Raw genomic sequence first — 21,874 nt, forward strand, 5'->3', positions numbered from 1 at the left:
CTAGGTTAATATATAATCGACTTATATATATATATATATGTATATATATATATATTATATCGTATGTGATAATTGATTATAAATTGTTCTATGTGCGCAACTTACGAATATAAAGCCATGTCGGGAAATTCTCATTGGACGGAATTTCGCAGAAGAAAAATCTCGAAGACTAAATTGTCTGAGGACAAAGAAAACGAATTTTCGAGTCAAAAAGCATTTGTCGGAAATAAAGACGATGCGGAAAAAAAGAAAAGATTTTCAGCAGGCGTGGAAAATCAGAAAAAAGATATTGCTCTTACGATGTCGGTACAAAAGTTGTCCATCGCGAACAATACACAATTTCAAATTTATCGCGATGATAACGATAAGAAGGAGAGATCACGTTCGCTCGTACGAAAAAGCGCGTATAGAAACGAAAGAAGGAAGACGAAAGAAAAAGTCCGGAAATCACCAGATTGCATGAAAACGCTTGAAAGAGAAGCACTCAATCATTCCACAACACCTGCTGGTTTGCAAAGGTGAGGAACGTCTTGAAAAATTTATCTCATTTGTAGGAGAGAAAATACATCGAGAGTGTTTGCTGTGTCGGGAATTGAACCCGTGATCTTTCGCTCGATGGGAGACTGCTTTTAAGCAGTAAGCTACACAAACCCCTATCCCGATGTGTTCTCTTTTCTTTTCTTATGTGTTGTTATTATCAAAATGATTTATTTATATGCTTTGCTTGATTTTTTACACACCGAGAATAATATATTGGACGAACTCAACACTTTGCTTCGTTATTGTATCTTTAATTCGCATATCTAAGAGAAAGTCTGGAAACGTGTTACTAATTTGGACGAATTTAGATATGTTGTAGAGAAGTCAAAGATAAAAGACACGTACTTTTTTAATAAGCACTTATATTCATATGTTTAGAGATTGAAATAATTTCTCAAAATTAGTTCACATACATTTGATCATAAATTAATGTTTTGAAAAATGTGAAGTATGAGAAAATCACTTATTACTATTCATTCATTATTTTTATAAATCTCATAATTTTTGTAAAGATAAAAATTAAAGATAACTTTACATGGTACTTCGGCTAGACGATATATATATGATATTTATAGAGATTGAATTAGATTTAAAATCAATGAAAGTCACTTCCAGATATTCCCCTGTAAGTTGTTAACATTAGGATGTTCAGGTAATGTTTAAAAATTAAAAAGAAAAATGAGTTATTTTTTGTGTCACAGAGCACATTCTTTGAACTGCAACGAAAACAGAGTTTCTTTAATTGGAGAAAATAAATCGACTGTCATGTTTTCACGAAGGTAATTCTTTGTATATATATATATATATATATATATACGATATCAAATATTATTATTAATAATTTATCGCATATTATAATATAATTTACGATTAAGAACTAATCAATTATTTTCAATATATAATCATTTACTAGAAATAGATATTTTTTTTATAATCAGTTACTTAAACATCAATTTTTTGGTTCGATATATCACCTATTATTAGTTACTGTAGAATGTACTACTTCCACTTACGCAATATATTTTTTAATTGTACACCAATACTTTGTGGACTAAATCTCACGTAAAAAGAAAGAAAGATATATTAATCGATCATTAATCGGCCGTCTTCAGATCTTGTTCCGAGAACAGAAAGTCTTCGCAATATAAATTGCATCCTTCGGTATCGCCGATATCTCCGAAAATCAAGCATCTCTCAAACGATGTGAAGAAACGGACGTTATCTAGTATCCAAATGTGGAAAGATAAGATGAGAAAGTTGCGCAGTTAGTTCTTCATGAGTTTAATAGTCATTGAAATTTATCTCTCTCACATCTCTTCACATACGTATCTTTTTAGTTGACACTATGCCTAAGAATACTTCAACTATATATTCTGCTGCTATGAGTGCGAATGGGACACGTGCCAAAATTAAACGAACAAACAGTTGCAACATTGATTCCCTTCCCGAAATTTCGCGTCATGAATTCGATTTAGCGCGATGCGATGTATCTAGTAGCGAGATATCAAGTAATCGGATGACTGATATAAATGATTATACTAAATCAGATAAAATTTATAACAATTCAGATCTTTTACGAACCATAGAGAAAGCGGTAGTAACGTACATGTCGGGCGAACTCGATACGATTCCGCCAACTGCGATCTCTTTGAATATACAAGTTGGCGCGAGGTAAACTATAGAAGACAATTTGTAGAAGTAAGAGCGGAAAATAGTAAACAGAAATTGTTCTGTCGTCATTGTTATCGATCGTACAGGCTGATATTTTGCCTGGTTTGGATTATCGCAAACATATTTTCAGGGCGCATGCTCGAGATAACAATCAACAATTTACGGAGGAAGAAAAGCTAGATGCTAACTATAAAACATCTGTGGATAATTCTTTCACACGACCATCGACTTCAGCAAAGGTAGGACAAATAATGAAGCAGTCATATTATATCGATACATCTAATTCTCAATATATTGCCTACGATGTTAATTGGCTGTTAATCTGATGTACTCAATTAAATATATAACTCTTTCTCGGATTTACAGATTTATAGATAATTATATATATTTTTGTGGTAGTTTATTATTATTTTAATATTATTGTTATTATTACAATATTTATTTTTGTGTCAATGGAATAGATATACTGGTTTATTTAATTGCCTATTTGCTGCAATATTTAAAGGAATATTTGCATCTTTTACGAAGGTAAATTACGAGCAAGACGAGGTGACAAGTCAATTCTCAACCAAGAAGGAAAATTTAGAACGTATTGACGGATCACTATACGAAACTGATTATTTGATGGAATTGCCAGATACGGAACGCGAGAGGGAGGAAAACACTCCGAAGCTTTCCTTCAATTTTCTGCGCGAAAATATAAACGCGCAACAAAGAAGAGTTATCGTGGGGTATCTCATTCGTCTTGGCGTAAGTTTAACATAGATCAACGCCGTCTGATAGGCATTCGCGATTGTATCTCTTTTTTGGTGGAAGAAAGAAATGCGAGGTGCGTGTTGGATATCATTCTGAGACGGACATGTGATAATTGCACGTGTAAACAAATAATACAAAAGCAGTATCGGTAGAAGCTCGGTGAAAGAAAGAAACGTGACAAATTGACATAAGATGCTCATCTCGCAAATCGTGAGCTTACGATTTCTGACTGTGATAATTTTTAGACACATTGTAACTACGAGTCATCTATCGTTTACCAAACTGTCAAGCTGTTCGATATCGCTATTGACAGAATCAGGGTAAACACGGAACAAATACAGCTGATGGCTTTGGCGTGTCTCTGGATAATTCTCAAAAGAGAATTATCTAATCATAAAGTACCATCGGTAATTCAATTTTATATTATTCACAAACAAGAAATATGTATACGTATAAGTTATCGTCATTAAAGTAGTTATATTGTAATATCGACTAATTGGTTTGTCGAGTAATATTAATGAAAAAAAAATTAAATTAAATTATTAAATTAAATTATTAATTAAATTTAATTAAAGGTAAAAAAATAAAATTAATGAGACTAAACAATTCATCACGATACACTTGCTTTCTCTCTCAGACAACCCAGATATTGGCACTGGCGAAAGATGTGTACAAACATAAAGAGGAATGCTTGTTAAAATTCGAGAAGGAGATACTTTTAGTTCTCAACTTTAACGTTCGGTTTGCCGACCCGTTCTCGTTGCTTATGTATCATATATCGAGCTTGAATCAAATGACTCAATATCTCAGTCTACACGATATAAAATGTGTCTACTTTTGCGGTAGCTATCTGGTATGGATATAAAAATATATATCACACACACACACACACATACATTTATATAGCAAATGATAATGTAATTTTTAATACGTAAATGCATTCATGTGGATAAATCAGTGATTTTCTCCCTTGTAGATTGATTTATCTATGTTAGAAGAAAACTTATGCAGTATGTCGGTATTCGTAATAGCAATAACTGCTTTCGAATTGTCGCTTGATTTCGTCCTCGCATCCAACGCAAATGAGACGTGGGCTAAATTTGTGAGCAACAAAGATACACTCGCAATGTAAGTAACTTAACGAATGGACGCGAAACTAGCATCGTTTATAACGCAATGATTATCAAAAATGAAAAAATATATGTCGATGTGTTACAATTATTGCTTTCAGGGAATACGTTTTGTAGCACGTGTGCGATTCTAAACTTGTACAGCTTTTATTTTTAAGATGTAGTCTAGTTGTTCATACAAAAATGCCTTTTATCTTCTTCTGAATTTTTACTAACTCGAGATTCGTCCATTTTAGATGGGAAGAGGGACAGATACCTTTGATTGAGCAAATTTTGATGAAACTGCTCCTGCAATCAGACAAGTCTGATTGTAAGGCTGTGTACAAGAAATATCGGCACAGCAGATACGGCGGAATCTCCGACTTCCTTTTTCAGAATGCTCAGAAAGTTCACAAAGAAATTTTTAACGTAAGAACATAGAATAATATGTATAGTTTTATTAGTTTTTATCCATTTTGATACTTGTGTGGTAGTGCACATATCGTAACGTACAGGTCACGATTCGTGCAGATTATAAATGTATCCAACTTTTTATACCTTAATATTTTTATATCTTAATATAATTTTTATACCTTAAATTCTTATACCATAATAAGTGTCTAACTTGAAGAGATTTTGTAAACTTGAGTCGTATTATGATGTACACTTATGTTCGAAAAAATATATACTTTTATTGTTGCAAGCATAAAGAAACGGGCGTTTCATTCGTCATCTTCGGCATCGAAAGATTGGCGATCGGCATTGAAGCGTACAATCTCTATCTCGTCTAATCTCGGCAATATTACATTTGCCAGTGCACAAATATAAGCGCGGTAATCGAAGATGACAGCGGTTTATTTATGCAACGTCTTTTTACGATATACACAAGCCACTGATATGGCTACAACCTAACATTGATTATTTCTCAGTAACGAGAGTAGCAATATCACATGTGGCATGACATACGTCAAAGATAATTAGATGGTATTAAACGCACGCGTCAAATTTCAATGATTGCCGTAGTCATTCTTGTAGTCATTCTGGATGTCCGCCCAATCGTTCCATATGTTCCATGTGTTGTCGATGGACATCAATCCTTTAACGTCATCCTAAAGACAATGCGACACGCTATTTAATGGCAATTACTTATTTGTACATTCACAAATATTCATCAAAAAGAGGAAAAACGCGTCTCTGTTTTATTTCATCTTTCTCATTTGAAAGGTAATTGGGGAACTATTAATTGTTCTAACTGACAGAGAAGGAGCTTCTCTTACCTTGAACAATACGTTGCGCTTCTCGTTCCAGGCGCCAAACAGACGCAGAAGATCCGGATGCTCGGAGTACAGGGTGCTGGCGGCTAAAATGCCGTGTTTCAGTTCCTCCAGAGCGTTTGCTGACTTCCCGGCCGAACTAACGATTACTCTCGGCGCCTCCAATCCCAGATTACAGCGTTCCCATTCGTTGATGGGCGCGTGGCCGCCGTCGGGGCAAAGCAACAAGTAATCTTCGCGTTTGCCAGCACCGTATTTCTCGTTATCTGTAATAACGTTAATAATCATGAAGTGACAAGTGCGATTGCATTTAATGTACTTGAATTAAATAGCGGTTTTTACCCAGCTGCATCAAAGCCGTGAAAGACAGGAACGCGACGTCTCCCTTATCGTCCTTGAGACACCTGGAAGGAAACGAGCAAATTAAGCTCTCCGGTTGACTCAAAAGCTTCACGCTAATTATATGTATTCGTGTAAATACGCGAATATTGATAATTGATCGAGGAATATTACCGAAGCGCTCCCAGTCCGCTATTGTAATATTCGGCGTCCGTCGCCTTGCACTTTGTGGCTTTTATCACTTCGTCGTTACCGGACTTGATGTTGCCGACGCACAGTTCGCAGGACTTGGAGTCGCGGGGTGCACCAGGTGCGCAAGATGCAGAAAAGAAGTCTTCTATCTCGTCCGGTTCGCTGATGAGACCTTTCTTCCTGAGGATGTGAACTGGTGCGATGGTACCGGAGAAGTCATGTCCATAGCCACTGCGGCAGGCTTTCTTGCCTCTGAGATCGCCTGTGAACCGGGACATCGTGACACAATGTCATGACGCGTGCCGCGAAATCGTATATACACAGAGAAGAAGAGCTTTGGGTTTAATAGAATTTTTTCAATTGAAAAAAAACTTGTCTTTTAAAATAGAGGAAACAAACGAATGTTTGATTCAACAAAGAAGATTGTTTGGTTTTTCAAACAATAAATATCTCTCCACCTTCTCTTTCTCTCTCTACGTCAAATGACATATTTCTTTTATATTTTCATTCAAATTACAATGGTTGTCACAAACAATAAATTATTTGAAAGAACGCTATGTTAGAAAAATATTAAAGAATTTCTTCGTTTCAGCAAAATATTATTTAATATATAATGAAATAATTTTTTGATCGAAAACGAAATATTATTTCCTTTAAATAACACCGTTTTTTTTAAATTAACATAGTTTAATCTAGTGAAACAACGACACTTTCATTTGAACAAAATGGCGTTTGATGTTAAATGGTGTTGTTTATATTAAACAAATCCAAGAGTCAAAGACATCTATTAAATCCAAAGAAATCTTTTTCTCTGTGCAGACTCATCAGTACGTTCAGATTTACACACCAAATCCATTTATGGGCGATCCATTTTTGATGACAGCGACTGGAGCTCGCTCGCCGTGTCTAGTCGATCCATCGCCGTAGGTTTCAGCGACGATCGGTTTCGCGTTGTAATCTTTTATAGCGAGCTTCACCGATCCACCCTCGATCACAGTTATGTCCGCTCCGTTGTCCCTGACGGCCTTCAAACAAGCATCCTGGTCCTTCTCCAATATACAGTCGAATCTAGGCCTGGCGTCTCTGTAATATATATTCAACACCGTCTAATATCATTTCGAGTAAACTTTACAGTTGATATAAAACGCAATTGACTCGTACGTTTTCCGGGATAAGTTCACACATGATGCGATTAATCTTCGTTATATAGTTATATTTTTATATGCGTTCAATGTGTCACCTGGAAAACGCGGCTCTGGCGAGACTGCGGCACTTCTCCAGCGCGCTCGCATCCCAGACGCACCAGCGAGCGTCCCTTTCGGGCGCCCCGGAATTCCTCTCGATCACGTCCATGTATTTCGCGCTCTTCAGGTGCTCCTCCGGGGGCACTGGCGGTGCGGCGACGGCCAAGGTCTTCTCGTCGAGCAACAAGAGATCCTTCCACCAATCTGCCTTCTCGTTCTCACCGAGCTGACCCAGCTGTGTCAATTCCTGAAACGTTTCGAAATTCAATGAACTTAAGTTAAATGCGACGTTACGAGAGTTCTAAATTCCGTGCTTTAGGTGGACGTAGATGCGCTGCGAGCGGACATTGTCTCGCTAATCTCGAATGAGCGAAAGACGTAGTTGAAAGAAATATGTGTGCTTTATTTTTGCCTTCTCTACGACGCATCCCAAGGTTTACCGAAATCAATGAAGGAAATTTTCTTGTAAGAAATTTCCCTACCCTTTGAATAGCTTCCACGTTGTTGGCATCGTCCCCGTTGGTCATGTATCCTTGCCACGGTCGAGCGGCCCACGTGCACGGCTTCGTGTTGGCGTCGATGGGGACTTTGCTGCCATCAGGACAGAAGTATCGGAAATCAGCCGGATTCTCTGAGGTGGGCATCGCCGGTGTGACCCCGACGGGCAGGCCGAAGAAGCGCTTCACGTAGATGACCTTCGTCCAGGCGACTTCGCCGCCGTTGTGAGCTAAACAACGCAACGCGCCCTCATATCCGGAGTATATGTCTGGATAATCACACACGCTGGGTTTCTCGCAAAGAGCGCACATGTTGCTGTATGTTTCCTCTGCGAAATATGAAATATCGTTAGATGTTGTTGAGACTGAGAGCGAAAAAGCATTCATGGTTGAAGACAGCGAGGAAATCGTAGTTTCGAGTCTCTCGAGTTGACGCGCGAAAGTTACGAGCGACAGGATTCCCTCCGCGCGATTTTATTCCCGACAACGATGCGGACTCGATTCAGCAAATACGTCGGAATTCACGGAAGTGGATAATAAAGTAAACGCAATATCGCAGGGGACCTCATTTCGTCATCTAATTTCATCTCGCCGCTTGACTTGACGCATTCGATCGCACCATACGTGTTTCGTCTGTAGCTATCGTTCACGCTTCCTTCCATTTGCACAACTGTGATGTACCCGCATGTATATACAAGACACGAAATTAGCTTATGTCGAACGCGGCACGTCGGCTTACACAAGTGTCGCAGCTAACAAAATTGTTTGTCGGCGACTCATCCACGTGACATAATCGACATACGTGACATAATTGACTCAAGTTTCGCAGATTGCCACCACTTACTGAGCCTTTGATTGATCGCGGGATCGGGCGACCACGTGCCAACCAGGCAGCCTTTGTCGAAGAGTGTGCTCAAAGCGCGAAGCTCGTTCTCGCGAGCGGAATATTCCGGGTTGTTGACATCGGTCAGCACACCCATCGCGGTAAGCTTCGTGATGGGAATTTTGTAACCGACATTGCGGCCTACACCGGTGTGGCAGGACTTGAGGCCCTTCAGCCCTTGAACGTTGTCGATGTTCAAGTCCTTATGTATCACGGCCACCGCCTCGTAACGATATATCGCATCGGGCTCCTCCTTTGTCCTCACCTGATAGATAAATCAGGCAAGAAAAAATCTCATTATGCACACGTAATCGCTGCGACTTGAGAATTTCAATGATCGTTGCTCGTCTCAGGCTCGCACGTCCAATTCGATCTCGATGACTGATTTTCCATCGACTTAATAATTACGAGACCTTTTCATCGATATGCAAAGGAGAATCGACGCTACATTTTGTTAACATCATGTCGATGAATAGTCGATATCTAGCTATCTGTGAGATACGTAGAAGACATGACACAGGTGTCGATCGATTATTGACGACCTAGTTGGTATCTAGTCGGTATTAGATCCATCGTTAGATTCATGTATCAACTTCATGTGTAAATACGATGTGAACTGAATAACAATTAGATCATCGACATTTACATATCTTCCAGATATCGTGACGAATCTTACAAATAGCAAATCGGACATTGACTCCCGCGTGATTTCGATTTGACTTCGACATGATTTCTACCGGATTCCTCATCGACATCTGAACTCGGATGAACGATCATCAGACATGTACATTTTTTGAGGACGAACGAATAATGCCTACGGGAACGGATTTTTTCCAATTTTCCCGTCAACTTCGGGTTATGGTAGGTTTTTAAAAATTACCTGCTCGACAACGTTGTAGCCGGCCGTCTCAGCCAGTTTGTTCTTTGCCGCGAGATACATGTCCTCGGGATCGACGGCGACGATATCCGCTTCCTTCTTGCCGACTCTTTCGACGCAATCGTATCGATCGCGCCCGGAGATGCATGTTATGCGTATGTGGTGGTTTTGACTGGACGAATCCGCCATCATCTCTTCGCACTCCTTCGAGTACTTCTCCGGGATGCACATCGTGACTGCAATAACGAACGCGCGTACTAAGAATTTTCGGATGCTGAAAAATTCTATTTTAAATTCTAATTTAGAGAAGATGGGGGAAAAAACGAAGAAACTGAAACTTGTAATCCCAAGACCATGTCTTTTCTAATATAATAAGTAAAATATGAAAATTTAAAACGCGCGCGCGTAATTCCGGTGCGATCGAAACTTGACGATTGAAGACAACACAGCGATAGATACGTGAGAGTTCCCGAGGATGTCCGAAATGTTTTATCCGTTCCATGATAAATAAATTGTCGCTTTCTTGACACATTTTCCTCGGTCGGCTGTCAACGGTCAACTGTCAATCCAAGGGGTACTTACATACTCGTTCCGAGGAGGCGGCGACGGACGCGGCCGTCACCGCGAGGACCGCCAGCACCGTAAATCCGCGCTGCATCTTGGCTCGCGGCGGAAACGGAAACACCGGTGAAATTTTCACGAAGTCCGAGCGGGACGAAAATCGTCGAGAAAAAAGCGAAGAGGAACCAAGCTAGGACCCAGACGAGAAACTGGTCGCGACGACTCGTCAAGATGGTTCGGAGCGGCGGTCTACGTACGTTCTTATATAGGTGCGTCTTCTTCTTCCTCAGATTTCAGCTTCGGAAGAGGAGGGGAAAGAAGAAGGAAAGGAGGGGGGGAGAGTTTCTCTCTTTTCCCTTCGTGTCTCTCCTCGTCGTTCTCCCTCTCGGCGTTCTCCGCCGCTCGCTCTTTCTCCGTTGGTTTCGCACGATAACGTCATCGTCGTCATTATCTATTCCTCGCCTCCTCCGTGGCGATGGTACTCTCCGGTTCCGTCCGCGTATCGCCTTTCGAGGAAGACAGGTTCTTCCCTGCGTCTGCGACAACTCGATTATGAAAATTGTTATCGAGGTGACACGCGACGAACAGGAGCTCCTCATAGTCGATGAAATGGTTCTCCTTCGAAACGTCGAAACGATATAATACAGGGAAAGAGAGGCCTCGAATCTTTGTTTCGTTGCTACGAAACCTACGAAATTTTTCTTTACGGTCTGTTCGCGACAGTGTCGCAACGGATAAGAATAAGCTAGCGATATGAAATTTAGTATCTAAATAAGTATCTATAAAATTTAATATCTTCTCTGTATTCATGATACAACATATATTACATCTGCTCATCGGTTACCACTTTTATACAATTTTATACCATTTCCTCGATGTCCTTTACCGGTTATTAAAAGTTATATAACGGTTGAAGAACAGTCAACGAATAATTAAAGTACTGAATATAAGTTAAAGAGTGCGCAATTACAAGTATTGAGAACTAATTGGCGCCAGCTTAAATTAGCATCACAAAACGTTCTTTTCCAGGGAATGAGAAGAATTATCTCATTTATTATTGTTTATTTCGGGCAATAGTAATAAGAAGTAAAAATCTTCCTCGAGACGACCCAATATACTCGTCGAGATGCGGTAAAAGGTATTCGCGTAACATTTGGATCGTGTGTCGCGAGAGAGAATGATGTCTGATCAGGTTCTGGTCTTTCGGCCGACAGAGAGAGACAGAGAGAAAGAGAGAATCATTTCGATTTTCAACAAGGATCAGTCTTCCATCCGCGGAATAGTACAGGACATTCTGTATGTACAGGAAGATAAATGCTGAGACATAAATGCCGTCGTCAGACGTGGATCTGCCGTAGTCGTTAAAATTCTCGGTAACTTTCCAGGATGGGTTCCTTGCTCCGGTCTCTGTCTCCGATAGAGTCGCCGAGGGAAATCCTTGAGGCAATTTTTCTCCACTTGCTGACCACTTCTCCCGGCACGCTTGCGGGTCTCAAACGTTCCCCGGCCTCTGTTTGGCGAATTTGCGTCCTTCGCGGCCGCTCCTCGGACGCGACATGCACGCTTGTAACTACGTAAGTACGCACGCCGTTCTCTGCGTGTTAATTTCCAATGCGACAACGGAAACGCACGGAGATCTTTTGTTCACATCGAGGAAACCGTCGACGGGTAATTCCACCGCGCGCGTGAGGTCACGCGGCGCCGATTCCAGAACTCTCTCCGTTCTCCTTCACCGATAGATCGTAAGTTAGATAAAATGGTCCACACGTAACGCGAGCACACGCTTATCCTCGTCGTTACAAAACAGCGGCCGATAAGTGTGTAATCTCCGGATTCGCGTAATAAATGATATCAGAGTTACTTGATAATGTGCCGTACTGCAAAACATATAGTTGCTACACGCAATGAAAATAGTTGTTTTAAAAAAACACTTTTTAAAAACAGTTTTATCTCGCCAGGCCAGCTAAAATACTCTGTCTGCGAAATTTCGCGCAGAAAATTAAAAATGCTTAATTGCTTACATTTAACGAGTGATTCAATTGAAATAATTGCTAATTCATAGCGGACGACATAAAACGATAATTTATTTTTTCACTAAGATTGTCCGAGAAGCTGTGGCCGAGCTCAGTTGAGAATCATCGGATCATCGTTGAAATTTTAATACTTTTTTACATTTTAAATATAAGATACTCGTAACGTTCTTGTTTTTCTAACTCTGTGGTCGAGAGACTTAATGTTCGTTTTATGTAGAGATACTGATGCGATATACATTTTCCTCGTTCTTTTCTTAGGAGTGGGAATTTTCCTATAAAACTGACACATGATTCTTCGCACAAGATCGAGATCGAAATAATAAACATCCACAATATATGAAGCTAATTCGACCGCCGCAATCGCTTATGCAACTGATTAAGAATGCATCCGATGCGTCCGATGCACTCGGCGCAACCAACCCTCGTCTTTCTTCCTTTCTCTTGCGTATACACGTGTCTTTCTTCCCTCGAATGTATAAATTGTACAAGTTTATTAATAGCGGGAAAAAAGATGTAGCATCGATATTTGTCAACACGGCAAAGTATTATTTGCCGAAGGGACAATATAAATTTACGTTTTGCTTCTCAGGGTCGGATAAGTTCGCAACTTCAAAACTTCCAGACGAGCGTGCAAGATTAATAGCTGTTCGTAATTATTCTCGACTTTCATGATAAGCCTAGTACGCCTGGCGATCATCGCTAGTCTCAGCCTTCGAGATTTTTCGTCTTTCTCGCGACACGGATCGTTCAGCATTCTACGACACTCCTCGACATCCGATGACTTTCCTCTGATCTCCTTTAATATTCTGTCGGTTTTCCTCCTCCACTTGGCCGACAGCAGTTTCGCTTCTCTCAGACGTACCTGTTCCAGCTCCAACAACCCGCGAAATTTCTGAAGCACAGATTTAATTAGATTAGACAATTTTTCCGAATTATTAATAATGAATACCCACGTTTTGAAATACTCGCACATTGGCTCGCGTCTTTTCGTAATCCTCCAGATTTACGCTGCGAGGATCATTGGCCAAGTGTTCGAGAACGTTTCTCGTGATCTACAACAAAAAAGGATTATAATGTCTGTGTCTTTCTAGTTATACACTCCAAATATATACGTGACTGCAGCATGTATTTAGAAACTCACGCAACTCCTAATAATTAATATAATCGTAATTAATTAAATAATCCTCATTAAGAATTTAATTGATTTTTCATAACCTTTCTTTTGCCTTTTTATTACAATTCCTCTTTCATTCGATTTCTCTTAATTCGATTTCTTTTTGTACGTTATACATTATCAGATTGATACTTATACACTAAAGGGGAATATTTTCCCCTGAATAAATAAATAAATAAACAAATACTGGGAATTGCATAACTAGATCTGAAAAATAAACATCGTCTCATCAATCTTCACAGAGGATATACCTTGAATTGCCGAACGTCTTTCAGCTCTTGTTGCAGGTCGTCCAACATCATCCTGGCGCAAGCGTGTTGCCATTCGTGCTGCGACACGACCTTCCGCAAGCGTATGGATCTGCGCATCGCCGCCAGCTTGCGTTTCCCGGTTTCGACAATGCAATCGTTGACTCGTAGAAGTTCCTCGCGAGTCACGAGAACGGCGTTCGCGTAATCGGCGGGACTGCCTCGCAGTGGGACCTCGATCTGGCCCGTTTTCAAGACGAGTTGCACCTCCACCTCTTCCGCGAGTTGCGTCAAGGCCTTCTCCATGTCGTCCAGGTTGACCTTCTTGCACGCCACGACGTTATCGGTCGATTGCATCGCCTTCTGATAAAACGACAACGTCTGCTCCGCCTCGGCCATCTCCACCGCGCAGCACCTCACCTTCAACATTACCCACGTTCTTTGCAGCGCTTCCACTTTCCATTTCCTTTAATGGTCAGCTCGAGACGTTTATTAGCAAAGCGACATGTTCCCACCTTATTTTGGACTCTTTCTATCTCGGAATATTATAGCCCGGAAATCATTATTTCTCTTATCTCTGATATATCGTTTTGATGGAAATATATCGTTAACATGGAAATTGCACTATAGTGCAAATTTAATAACAAAATAATGGAACCAGCAGGATTTTAACGAGTAAATCATAATTGTCGAGCAATATCAAAGTTCCTTCACGCATTTATAATAATGAGTAAAAAAATATCCTTAATTGGGGTTGCTCCAAAATTAAATCACTCTGAAAATGAAAAGTGAAATCGAGAATAAAAATTGGTAATATACAAATTCCTCTTCCTCTGAGCTGATTAGACGGTACTTCTCGATCACGGAAAGCGCCGAAACAACGTTTTACAGTAGTTAGCCTCTCACCTTTGTCTCCAGCTCGACCTTCGCTCTCCTCAGCTTGCACATCGTCCGCCAATGATTGACGTTGATCTGCGGCGGTAGATTTCCGGGCATCGTGTCCAACACGTCCATAGCTCTGAGGAAGTCCAGACACTCGCGTGGCAGGATCTCGGACTTGTCACCGCTCGTGATACACTTGGCCATCTCCGTCAGATACGTGACGGACGTGGTGGTGAGCCGACCGAATCTAGGCCGCTTCTTGTAGTGTCTGAGCAGGTGTTCCACCATCGGCTGCTTCAGCTCCACGAATTCACCACGGAACTTGGTTTCTTGGCGCTTCTCAGCCTTGCAGAGATTGTCGTATCGGACTTTCAACTCCGACACGACTGTCTCGAGCGAGTTGCATTCTTCGACGAGTTCGCGTGCCTCTCGCATCACCGGTGCCAGTTGCTCGTCGGTGAAGCGAACGATCTCCTGTTTGCCATCGGCCTCGTCTCGGTGCTTTCGAATCGCTCGTATTCTGATGGATCTCTCTTGGAAAATCGCGCATTCTATCTGCATCTTCTTCAGTTCGAGTTCCTTCAACTTGTCGTTAAACACCGAGATGTCTCTTCGCAGGGCTTCTAGAAAGTACATTTCTCGACTTACAAGTCTGTTTGTGATTTCCCTTTGATATACATTGATTACAGAGGCTTCGTTTCCTTCAAACCCTCTGTCTAACCTTTCGTTTCCACAATCTCAGTCTGCAGCATCGCTTTGTACTTCTCTCGTTTCTTCTTCAGCACATGCACTTTGAACTTATACACCGCAATGACCACCGTGTCTTTGAGGTCGCGTTTCCAAGGATGCTTTACAATCAGGCATTCCGGAACAGGTACCTCCTTCTTCACCTCGTCCTCCCATCTTAAGGCGGAGCACCGTATTATTTTCATCGTCGAAATGACTATTGTGCTTTTGCCGGCAAAAATTTCTATTATAATTGACGACAAACGCGCACTCGTTTGTCAATTTCAACTCACTTTAGTTCCAACACACCATCCATCATTTTATCGAGAGCTTTCGCGTGGAAATCGTTACTCTTTCCGCTTTCCTCTTCGTCTTCTCGGTCTTCGTTAACGATGTCGACTACAGGCTCCCCTCGTCGAGATCGTTTCTCAAATATTTCGCGATCGTCCACGGTGACTACGTAATCTGGTATCTCCTCGACGCTCCAGGTCGGCGTCTCGATCGGTCCCAGAGGGAAATCTATTCCAAACATCCTCTTCAATTCAGCGACGCAATATCGAAGTCTTTCGATGCGTTTCTTTGCGCGCTTCAGTTCGCGCTCCTTTGAGAGTCTCATTTCCTCGAAGAGATCGTTGAAACGTATCTGTCAAAAGAAAAGGAAGATAGACGATACTACAACGTAAAGCAACTATGCGTTTACAGAGGCTTGTAAAAGTAGACGTCACTTTCAATTTTCGCTCTCGGCTTTCGATGATGACGTTGTATCTCAGGATGGCCTCCAAATCATTGTTACATGGAATTAACAGCTGATGCGTTAAAGCTATGTTTTCATCCTCGATCCACTTATGCGTCGTGACACCCGATATACGCGACTTTTCAGTTTCATCCGCCGACATGTACCATGTCTTGGCCACCTTAGCCATTTCGTGTACTTTGCTCGTTTCGTTGTTAGTCGTTAAAGGTTCATCGTTACTTTCATGACTTGTTAATTTTGACGCTCGTCTTGAGCTGCCTTCATCGTCTACTGATTCGTTACACACCTCGTAACTATAAATAATATATTATATTTGTCTATGCATGAATATAAATCAACTTCAATGTAAAGGTAAAGAGAAAACGAAAGTAATTACCTGTATAGAAATTCGTCGGGATCCGAAGAGAGTCTATCCCATATTTTCAAGTCGTTCATCTTTCGATGAGGCGCGACGAGGGGATAATTATGGATTATCGTATCATCACCGATGGATCTGAGAGCGCACGGCTTCACCTGCAGCGGCTCCCAGAATATTTCACGCAGGTACGACATCATCTGATCTCGTCGAACGCACTCTTCCTCGAGGCTTCGATGCAGCTCGTCCCGTTCGAGCCGCGCCTCTTCTACCCTCCGCTGCCGAAACTGATGATCCAAGTCGAAAGCCGAGACAGGCAGCCGGACGTCTGGCGGCTCGCTCTCGTTTATATCGAGAAGCTCGCGTATCTGCCACAAAACTTACTAATAATTTACATTTAAATTAAAATAATTTTCTAAAAATAAGAGGTGGTACACGGAGAAAAAGGTTTTTTTAAATTTAGTACATGTATTTACTTGACTTGGGTTTGTTTAACATAAGCAGCATAATTTAATGTCGAATATCATTTTGTTTAAATGAAAATGTTGTTGTATCATTAAAATAAATGTTGTTTAATAGAAAAAACAGTATTATTTAGAGGGAATAATATTTCGCTTTCGATAAAAAGATCACTTCATTACATATTAAATATTGTTTCACTGAAATAAAAAATTCTTTAATATTTTTGTGACATAATATTCTTTCAAATAATTTATTGTTTGTAATGTTTGGATGAAGACACGAAATATGTTATTTGATACGTAAAAGATATTTAGAAACCAAACAATCCTGTTTTGGGTCAAACATTCGTTTGTTTGCTCCATTCCAAAGACAAATGTGTTTCAATTAAAGAAATTTTATTAAATCCAAAGAAATCCTTTCTCTGTGCAGTCTTAGAGAAGCATGCCTGATTCTTTATTTTCTCCAAGTCTGCCACGATGGAAGTTCGTACAAGTAGAGCTTCGTCGCGTTCGGCTTTCAGTTTAGCGACGATTACATTGTCTAACCAGGTTGCTTCCTCTGGACCGTGAAATTCACTTGGACCGTAAGAGAAATCTTCAATCGACATACGTGTATTCGCAGCCTCAGTTTCCACCAAGTTCGCTCTTGCTTCCGGTAAGCTGCTCGAATCATCGAATTGACTTAGAAACAATTCCAATTTTCGATTGTCAATAACGCAAGGTGCAAGCGGAAGCAAAATACCGGACTCGACTGGCAACGAGATCGCCGTTTCTACCGAGGGAAACGATCGTTTCGCCTAAACGCGAGCAAATCGCCGACTTTATTCCGCCTTTGGTCCGATGCTGCGGCATAAAAATCGAGAACACTCTCCCAAGTTCCGTGCCGTCTCTGACCACGACTAAGCCATCGTATCCGTACGTTATGACGCGAGAATCCGTCACGTGTATCCCGATGTTTCTCATTTGATGTACCGAGAAGAGCGTTTTCGTAAAAGCGACGTCTTGAAAGTCATTCTGCGAAAGAAAAGCAACGAATCTCACCCTATGCGGAAAAAATTATAAGAATAAAAAAGTAACTGGCGCATCACTGAAGAACTATTGTTTTTCAATGGTGTACCGGTAATTTTTTCGTCTTCTTATAGTTACTTTCCGTACGGGTCGTTGGAACTTATCGCACTCGACTCACCTGTATTTCCATTTGATACAACTGTTTAGACAGAGACGGCACGCCCAGTATGCTCAGAGGCTTATTTGATCCATGATATAGCATTGTGAAAGGTCTCGACAGATCTATCACATATGTGGCACGTGCGCAGAAATTGCCGGAGATTACCTCGCAGGTATATACGATCAATCTGTCGCCGCCGACCGAAGCTACTGAGGGGTTTGCCGTTGCGAGGATCAAGATGTCGAAGCGATCGTTATTCCTCTCGTACGTCAGGAAGTCGGCCACCTACAAGGAGAACGGGTGAGTTCGTTTCACTTGGATATCTTGACATGATTCGTACAATAAACAACTGTCTTACGTGTCCGCTAATTTCTAAGTGTCCGACAACATCGGCACGCTGCTGCTTGACCGGTTTGGCAATGATAAAAATATTGCCGGTGTGAGAATTGCCGAGTACCAAAAGCTGGCCGCAGCGCGAGAATTTGATTTTGTCCAAAAGACTCTCGTGAAGATGAAAGCAGTTGAAAATCTTGGGCGATGAGACGCTTGTGACGTCGATGAAGATGCAACTGCCAGCGAAGTTGCACGATGCCAGCATCGGTAGGGTGGGATGGGAGTCTATGCGAAGAACTGGAGAAAATTTCGTTAAATTAATGATACGCGTAGCGCGTATCATATGAGAAATTAATGAAAGAATTTTGTTTTTTTTTTAGCTTTCTTCGTACGAAATTTGAATTGAATTTTACCTTCACCGTGATGCTTCAGAGATAATCTCGCTACTAGTTTGCCGCTCGATAGCTCGAAAATGCAAAGACGATCCAACCGGTCTACCGCCGCGACGTGATCCGCGCGTTGAGGGATAGAAAGCAGTGCTTTGTATTCTATATCGTCTGTATAAATAACTTCCACGCGAGGGACGTTGTCGTGCTGTATGCTGATCTCAAAAATTTCTCCGCTTTTCGAGTGGAGCAGAAGCCCATCTTTGCAGCTGTGTCGTTTCGCCACTCGAATGGAATGGTAAGCCGTCGAAATCGACCAGGCGAATTGCCACGATACGTTCCAGTTGATTGACAACTTCTTGTAAAACTTTGACAATTACGCAATAGTTACATCAATAGTCAACAATTAGAGATACGTATTCGAGTTATCATCTGTGCACCGAGAGTTTTTCTTTCAAAATCTCCCTCTCAATCTCAATTATTTCTCTTTCAAAATCTATCGAATCCCTTTTTGGTTCTAATAGATTAATTAAATTTAATTAAAGATTTTTTAAATTGATTAATTTAATTAAAATTTAACACATTTTTTCCTCTAAATCGGTATTTTTCCACATTACATATATATGAAATATATTTTAACATATAACGCAGAATTAAAGATTAACAATCGAAGTTAATCACAAATGAATATAATACGTACTGTAATTTCACTATCAGCATTCACAACTATCACGCCGCCTTTATAAGCAACGACGATCGGTTTGTTCTCCGGTGGTACGCGTGTTTCCAATTTTACCACCGAATACAATTTGTTAGCATCTATCGCCAAGAGCCACACGTTGCCGAACTCATCACAGATGAACAAGTTTCCTTCCGGAGTCCAAGACGAAGACACAATTCTGTGTTCCGGATGTAGGACGTCTACGTGATGTATACTTATTATTTTCGAGCACGTGCGCACCTGATAGATCGAAAGTGAGCCATCGACTGCTTCAAGCTGCGATATCAAGTGCGGTGGATTCGGCGAACAACTAACGCGAATGAAAATCACTCATTTCAAACACACTTTGAATTTTCCTCGATGAGAAATTAAAAAGATAAATCGGCAAAAAAACATTGAATTTATATCGCATATAAGAATAAACGTATAAAATTAAAATACCGTATAAATTCGTCGAAATACGGTAGTGAAAAAAAAAAAAAAAAACGAGAGGAACATTCATTACTCACGATATTTCTTGATTGAGGCTGTCTACCTTTGTATCAAGCGCCGCGACGGGTTTGCCCGTTTTCCAGAGCCACACGATCACTCGGAAATCGGGGAAACTGGTTAGACTCACGAGATATTCCGTACCGGCGAAGGAACAAGATAAGTAACCATTTATCTTGTCAGGCAGCACGCATCTGGAAATCCTTTGTAGCGTCGGGTATATGAATATCGAAATCTTGGGATTGGGTTTCCTCTCGACTACGGAAAACATTGAAACTACCTGTAACGTTGAAAATAGCGATGCTGTTAAACGATACTCGTCAGATACAGTCAGTGATACTCGTTGCTTTTTGGATATTCGATAGTATAAATTGAATGTAAATTTCTTGTTAATTCATCAGTAAATAAATTATACACCACGCATATACCGGATGCCCAGCCAAACACGATGCACCATCGCCCCTTTCCTCGCAATCGAAACGCTCGACCCGTTTTTCTCTCGTGTTCAAATCCAAAAAGCTCACGTAAATACCGGAGGCTGTTGCGACCGTCTCTTTTCCAACGAAGACGAAGTCGTGAGATTTCCCGAACTTCACCCACCTGCGATACCAATTACGAACGATAACGGACCGCGTTTTATTCGCCAAACTCTTAGGAAGGAAACGTACTTAGTCTCGCTGATTGAAAAATTCATTTCGTTACGTTCTTCGATTTGCAAATGTATTTTCAACGGGAAGCCCTCGTCTACCGTCTGCGCTATCGTGACTTTACTTCCGTCGACTAAGCAAATTTTACCCGGATAACCGCCGTGTTTGGTTGCTCAGATACCCAGTTAGGTTGGTTTATCGATCGCAGTGACCGTCTGCAATTCCCGACTCTGTTTGATTGCAAGCCTTCCGAATGTAATTGTAATGCGCCATTAGTTGTTTGTCGCACGATCATGATATAATGTTACTATTTATATTAATGTTCACTATATATCTCACATTTACTAAAACCATTTTTACCATATATCTTTCATATTTGTTAAAACAGAATTTCTCAATACAAATATTGGTGTATAAATTTTATCTTTTTTTATCATCTATCTTCAGGAAAATTTATCGGATCTTTGGAAATAGATTGAGGAGAATTCATTGCGCGCGTGTAGTGTTCTTGTTTCGTGTTTTAAGTAGCGAACAAATGGACGGATGGACATTCATCGGGCAAGACATTTGCATACTTCTCCGGGAGATAATAGAATCGCCGAAAGAATGTCGCTAATGCAGTTAAAAGTGTGCCACTGGATCAAAGAATTGTAGGAGGCTCGAAGGATAGTGACACCGTTATCGGATGCATCGTTCGGCACATAATAATAGGCCCCACGCCTTTGAGTCTTTGCAGTAATTAACATCTCGGCGTTTTTAACAATTTTATGGAATGAATGCTGAAAATGCTGGAAAAAGAAATGCGACATTTTCCCACTGAACGTGAGAGACAAACGCTTTTAATGAACGCTTTTAACGAATGTACTCGTTAAAAGTGATTTCACCGATTTATAACGATTGAAACTTGATTAAAGCTTTAATAATGGAGTTTGCGATAAATATATAGCGTCAAATCAACAGATAAATAAAATTGGATTATAGATATCAATATTGAAATTTGATTACCGTATTACGAAAATAAAAGAAAAATTACAAGTAATAATAATTATATTTAATAATCTATTATATTATTTATATGTATAGTACTGCGTTTTTATCTTTATCCTTTCTTGCAACTCATATATGAATAATGTATTGAACCATAAAAGGATTTCTTGTTAATAAATGGACAATTATATAGTCGTTCAATTATTTCTACATTGTAACGTAGCATTTTGCAAATTTAGACGGATTTTTGAAAGAAAAAGTAGCAAAAAATGTGTCGGCACATGCTTGATGGCGGAACGGTTGCTTGACAATTGGGATGGCGATGTCGAAGAGGCACGGCGTAATGGTAACCCAATAACGCGATTCTTGTACCCCTTCCGAATGCGTGCGGCATATATAGACGAAGCGTAGGCGACGATTTTTTATTCACGAGCGTTGATCGAGGTGAACGTCTGCCAAAAGGATGAAGAACGTTTCGTGAGTTCGTCACTCGCTAGACCGATCTTGTGACGAGCGGATTTTGGTGCCGTAGCTGATCAGTGCGAGAGTGGACGGTTCGCGAGTGAA

General features: G+C 40.6%; 3 protein-coding genes and 1 pseudogene across 3 annotated transcripts; 2 read left to right on the forward strand and 2 right to left on the reverse strand.

Annotated features, from left to right (window-relative positions):
• The first annotated feature begins 117 nt into the window (after nt 1-117).
• Nucleotides 118-1,323, forward strand: LOC106751999. Its single transcript, XM_014633340.1, has 2 exons — nt 118-518; nt 1,242-1,323. The coding sequence occupies exons 1-2, from the start codon at nt 118-120 to the stop codon at nt 1,321-1,323; spliced, it is 483 nt and encodes a 160-aa protein (XP_014488826.1).
• Nucleotides 1,324-1,773: 450 nt separating this feature from the next.
• On the forward strand, nt 1,774-4,983 carry LOC106752000 (annotated as a pseudogene).
• Nucleotides 4,749-10,189, reverse strand: LOC106752053 (transferrin). The gene is made up of 10 exons (XM_014633448.1): nt 9,965-10,189; nt 9,386-9,618; nt 8,467-8,770; nt 7,608-7,951; nt 7,122-7,372; nt 6,729-6,964; nt 5,864-6,143; nt 5,693-5,754; nt 5,354-5,616; nt 4,749-5,185 (listed from the first exon to the last, which is right to left on the reverse strand). The coding sequence occupies exons 1-10, from the start codon at nt 10,038-10,040 to the stop codon at nt 5,084-5,086; spliced, it is 2,151 nt and encodes a 716-aa protein (XP_014488934.1). The 5' UTR covers nt 10,041-10,189; the 3' UTR covers nt 4,749-5,083.
• A 1,908-nt stretch (nt 10,190-12,097) lies between these two features.
• LOC106752001 (cilia- and flagella-associated protein 43-like) lies at nt 12,098-20,694 on the reverse strand. The gene is made up of 17 exons (XM_014633341.1): nt 20,681-20,694; nt 20,102-20,273; nt 19,694-19,953; nt 19,164-19,494; nt 18,491-18,830; nt 18,103-18,374; nt 17,763-18,029; nt 17,319-17,590; nt 17,023-17,236; nt 16,137-16,483; nt 15,732-16,053; nt 15,300-15,649; nt 15,002-15,183; nt 14,305-14,903; nt 13,402-13,818; nt 12,930-13,028; nt 12,098-12,868 (listed from the first exon to the last, which is right to left on the reverse strand). The coding sequence occupies exons 1-17, from the start codon at nt 20,692-20,694 to the stop codon at nt 12,548-12,550; spliced, it is 4,779 nt and encodes a 1,592-aa protein (XP_014488827.1). The 3' UTR covers nt 12,098-12,547.
• Between the last annotated feature and the right edge of the window lie 1,180 nt (nt 20,695-21,874).

The sequence above is a fragment of the Dinoponera quadriceps genome, unplaced genomic scaffold (genome assembly GCF_001313825.1).
Source record: "Dinoponera quadriceps isolate SergipeBrazil2010 unplaced genomic scaffold, ASM131382v1 scaffold424, whole genome shotgun sequence".
In the NCBI taxonomy this organism is placed as follows: Eukaryota; Metazoa; Arthropoda; class Insecta; order Hymenoptera; family Formicidae; genus Dinoponera; species Dinoponera quadriceps.

Excerpts from the sequence above, each read along its gene's own strand:
- LOC106751999 (XM_014633340.1), top strand. The coding sequence starts at position 118 with ATGTCGGGAAATTCTCATTGGACGGAATTTCGCAGAAGAAAAATCTCG. Across the intron at positions 519-1,241 it reads ACACCTGCTGGTTTGCAAAG|AGCACATTCTTTGAACTGCA; the intron begins GTGAGGAACGTC and ends TTTGTGTCACAG.
- LOC106752053 (XM_014633448.1), bottom strand. The coding sequence starts at position 10,040 with ATGCAGCGCGGATTTACGGTGCTGGCGGTCCTCGCGGTGACGGCCGCG. Across the intron at positions 9,619-9,964 it reads CGCCTCCTCGGAACGAGTAT|TCACGATGTGCATCCCGGAG; the intron begins GTAAGTACCCCT and ends TCGTTATTGCAG. Across the intron at positions 8,771-9,385 it reads GCTACAACGTTGTCGAGCAG|GTGAGGACAAAGGAGGAGCC; the intron begins GTAATTTTTAAA and ends TTTATCTATCAG.
- LOC106752001 (XM_014633341.1), bottom strand. Across the intron at positions 17,237-17,318 it reads CTCGTTGCCAGTCGAGTCCG|CTTACCGGAAGCAAGAGCGA; the intron begins GTATTTTGCTTC and ends TGATTCGAGCAG. Across the intron at positions 14,904-15,001 it reads TGAGATTGTGGAAACGAAAG|AAGCCCTGCGAAGAGACATC; the intron begins GTTAGACAGAGG and ends TGTACTTTCTAG.